Source organism: Pteropus alecto, unplaced genomic scaffold, assembly GCF_000325575.1.
Source record: "Pteropus alecto unplaced genomic scaffold, ASM32557v1 scaffold189, whole genome shotgun sequence".
NCBI classification, from domain to species: Eukaryota; Metazoa; Chordata; class Mammalia; order Chiroptera; family Pteropodidae; genus Pteropus; species Pteropus alecto.
This window is the reverse complement of record NW_006442117.1, coordinates 195,486-198,860: the sequence shown is the minus strand read 5'-3', so window position 1 is coordinate 198,860 and position 3,375 is coordinate 195,486. Positions and strand designations below refer to the sequence as shown.

Sequence of the window (3,375 nt, the reverse complement as noted above, 5' to 3'; positions counted from 1 at the left end):
CCGCCCGGGCGCTCGGAGGCCCGGAAGCTCCTGGGGCTGGCGTACCCCGAGCGCCGGAGGCTGGCAGGTAGGGCCCCCGTCCTCCCTCCGCTCTCCCCGCGGGCACAGCCTGCGGCGCGCGGTCCCGGGGCGGCCGAGAAGGGACACCGCGGGGGCGGCACCGTGCGCAGGGACGCGGTGGCCTTGCCCCCGGGCACTTCGACCCCGAAGTGCCGGTCGGCGCGCTCGCCTCCCCGGAGAATTGCCGAGCCCGTCAGCGCAGCTGGGGACCTGGCGGGGGGTCCGTTTCGTGTCCGTTGTCTCTCGTGCCACATTATCCCAGGGGAGCACTCGGAGTCGGGGGCCCGCCCTCTGTGGCTCCGGCGCCCGCGGGTGCCCCTATTCTCGGGAGGAGCCGAGCTTTCCTCGTCTGTTTTTTTAAAGTTAATTCTAGCTGTAAACGCATTATTTTCTACTATGCTCTTATGCTGACTTTTACAGCCTTATGTGCTTTAGGCAGGTTTATTACGCGGTCGGCAGGGTTTTTGCCGCGAAGTAAAGCAGCGTAACCCCCTTCGGCCGGCACCTGTGCGGGAAGCTCCCGTCTCCTTCCCAGAGTCGTCAGGAGCAGTGATCTGCAAACTCCAAAAGTCTGGAGAAACTAGATCGCAACCCGTCTACATCATAACAGTCATTTTTAGAAAACATCAACACGAATGGTTTTAGAAACAAAATCCAGATAAACATGATTTTCTGTAGCTCCTTGTTAGCCGTAATTACAAAAATAATTAAGTGCAAGTTTTTCAGATTTTTCTAAATCTTCATTTCTTTAATAAATGTGTATTGAGTGCCTTGTGCGTTCCAGGCCCTGGGCTTACACTGGGGAACAGAAACGTGGAGTCTGCCCCTGCTGGGGCCGCCGTCTCGGGGGGAGGGGACTGACTGCTGTGGCCCTCGAAACCGTGAGACTCTCCCGTTCTTCGCTGCAGACACGTCGCCTTAGGCCCTCCTGGAGGGGGACCCGTGTCGTAGGGCAGGTTGGTACCCTGGAGAAGGGCATTTTACCTCTCCCTGACTGTCGAAGTTTAGGGGGAGTCTTGGTACTGTCACCAGACAGTTGCCCAGGATCTCGTCAGCGTCGTGAGGAAGGGTTCACGGACGGACAGTGAGGGCGATGAAGCAGCAGCTCGAGCACTCTCAGCGGGGAGAGTGGCCGGCCTCGGGGCGCTGTCTCGCCTTCTGGGTTTGGGGCTTTATCCATTGACCTAACTAAGGGGTGCAATAGTCATGATCTTGGGTGGTCTCTTCGTAGAAAGGAGATGGTTTCTCTTAGAATCGGGGAGACACCCCTTTTCTTGCCATGTGGGTTTTTTGGAACTGTCGTGGCGTCAGATGCATGTTGGGGACAGCGTTAACCGCAATGCTAATGTATCGCGATAGCTGTAGAGTCTGATTTCTCTTCACATCGCGTAAATCTTTCCCCTTACAATAGCTGTATAATGAGGGACCAATTAGGCCAAAGGTGCACGGGGCCTGATCTGCACATGCGTCTCTGTGGGAAGACCGCCGGCGTCCACCGTCAGGCCGTGGGCTTTGAGCCCCTCCTCAAGGCTCGGGGCAACCCCGTCTGCGCCCCGGTGGTCTCTGCCCTGCCTGCTGATATCAGCATCACTGAGGTGTAAAATACCAAGCACTGGTGTAGCGTGTGCAGCTGGCAGGGGCTCGGTGCCCAGCTAAGGGAATGAGCGATGGTGTCGCCAGGCCCCGGGGAAGCCTGAGTGTGGAGAGCCGTCAGCGTGCAGAGACCCAATTTTGGTTGGTTCTGAAGTGTTAAACGTCAAGAAGGTTTTTCAGATGTCAGGCTGGGCAGCCCAGCCTCTCTTGTGACTGTCATCTCGTGTCCTGTTCCCACACGTCCAGCCATGCCGCTGGGTGGAGGAGACAGCCCTAAACAAGGCAAGGGCTGAACCTCGTTTTAGCTGAGGAAGGGGAGCTAGTTTGCTGTGCCGCATTGAGTAACTATGAACCTAAGAGTTTGAGAAAATAAGTCTGGGGTCGGTACACTTAATTTTTTTTTAAACTTTTTAAACGGATAATAAATACATATTGTATCTTATGAGGACGTCTGATGAAAAGCCCTAAGAAGTCATATGTTTCCTCCGAAGTGATATATTGAAGCCAATCTGGAGGGTACGAGGAAGTGATTTGTAACTTAGCCTGTAGCTTAGCATCGTTAACTTGTAACTCATCATCGTTAAGAGCAGCCTTGAACTTGGCAGATCTCTGAAATGCTAGAGACAAAGGGCAGCAGGGCATGCGTCTGTTCGTTAATCAAGACACCAGAACAAAGTTGAGTCGAGAGGAAATTCTAATGTTAATGTTTCAAAAAACAAACATTTTTCAAAAATCCATTTCTGTATCTGAATAACAGTATTTTCAACTGAGCGTAGCAGTTTGGAGATATGCCACCTGAACTGTGTGACCAGAACCCTTTGACCCTAAGTTTTGTTTTGTTTTGTTTTATTTTTAAGCGAGGCAGCCCTTGGCTTAACCTCACCAATTGCAAGGACCTTGTCAGCTTGCAATCTCTTATTTTTTATTTGTTACGCCTACAGCACCTGGTCTTCCTAGGTGGTCTCCCATCCAAGTACTAACCAGGCCCGACCCTGCTTAGCTTCCAAGAGCAGAGAGGATCGGGCTTGTTCAGTGTGGCATGGCTGTAGGCGACCCTAAGTAGTTTTTATCACAAACTTAAAAGCAGGGTGTGCCTCCCGAGGTGTCCACAGGTGTGTGCCACGGGGTGGGCGTGACGCCCATGCCCACGCCCACTGGAAAGGCCCCGGGGACCTCCCAACTTTCCCCTCAATAATTGTTCATCCCGTCAGTCACCTCGGACAGAAGGAGTCCTGACCGATGCAGGGCTCGCAGAGGAGCCGCGTGGCCCGATGGGACCACTCAAAGCCTCGCGCTGCGCCTGGCAGATGGAAGAGGCGCCCAGGGCTCTGCCCCGGCGTTGGCCAGGGAGCCCGTGCATGAGGCCGGGTGGCAGGAGGGAGCCGTGGGCTGCAGGGTCCTGCGAGGTCCCAGCGATGCTGCCAGCGGGACGCTCTTTGTGGCGCGGTTGTTCACCCCTCCCCGGAGGGCTCGTCGCCCCTGGGAGGGGCCACCCTTCCTCCTGTGGTCTTTGGGGCGGGGGGGAGCGGGCGCGGGAGGGTGCGCCTCGCTGGAGCTCCAGATAAGCTCCTGTGGTTGAGATGAGGGCCGTTCCTAGAAGCTGACGCGCGCCTGGAGCTTTTGCTGAATTTGAGGTGATGTTTTCCGAAGATAGAACTTGCAGTGACCAGAATGAACGCGGTGATAAAGACCAGGGAGGGCAAGGAGCGAACCAGGGGTGCT

At 55.3% G+C, this 3,375-nt stretch overlaps 1 protein-coding gene and 1 pseudogene across 1 annotated transcript in view; one reads left to right on the top strand and one right to left on the bottom strand.

The window, feature by feature from the left end:
* The window catches only part of ABCB10 (ATP binding cassette subfamily B member 10), a gene marked incomplete at its 5' end in the record, with an annotated part of 24,511 nt that continues 21,136 nt past the window's right edge, over positions 1-3,375 (top strand). The window contains one exon of the mRNA XM_025039055.1: positions 1-67. Within this exon, the coding sequence (XP_024894823.1) occupies positions 1-67 (67 nt within the window). The remainder of the gene's footprint in view (positions 68-3,375) is intronic.
* On the bottom strand, positions 2,586-2,704 carry LOC112470051 (annotated as a pseudogene).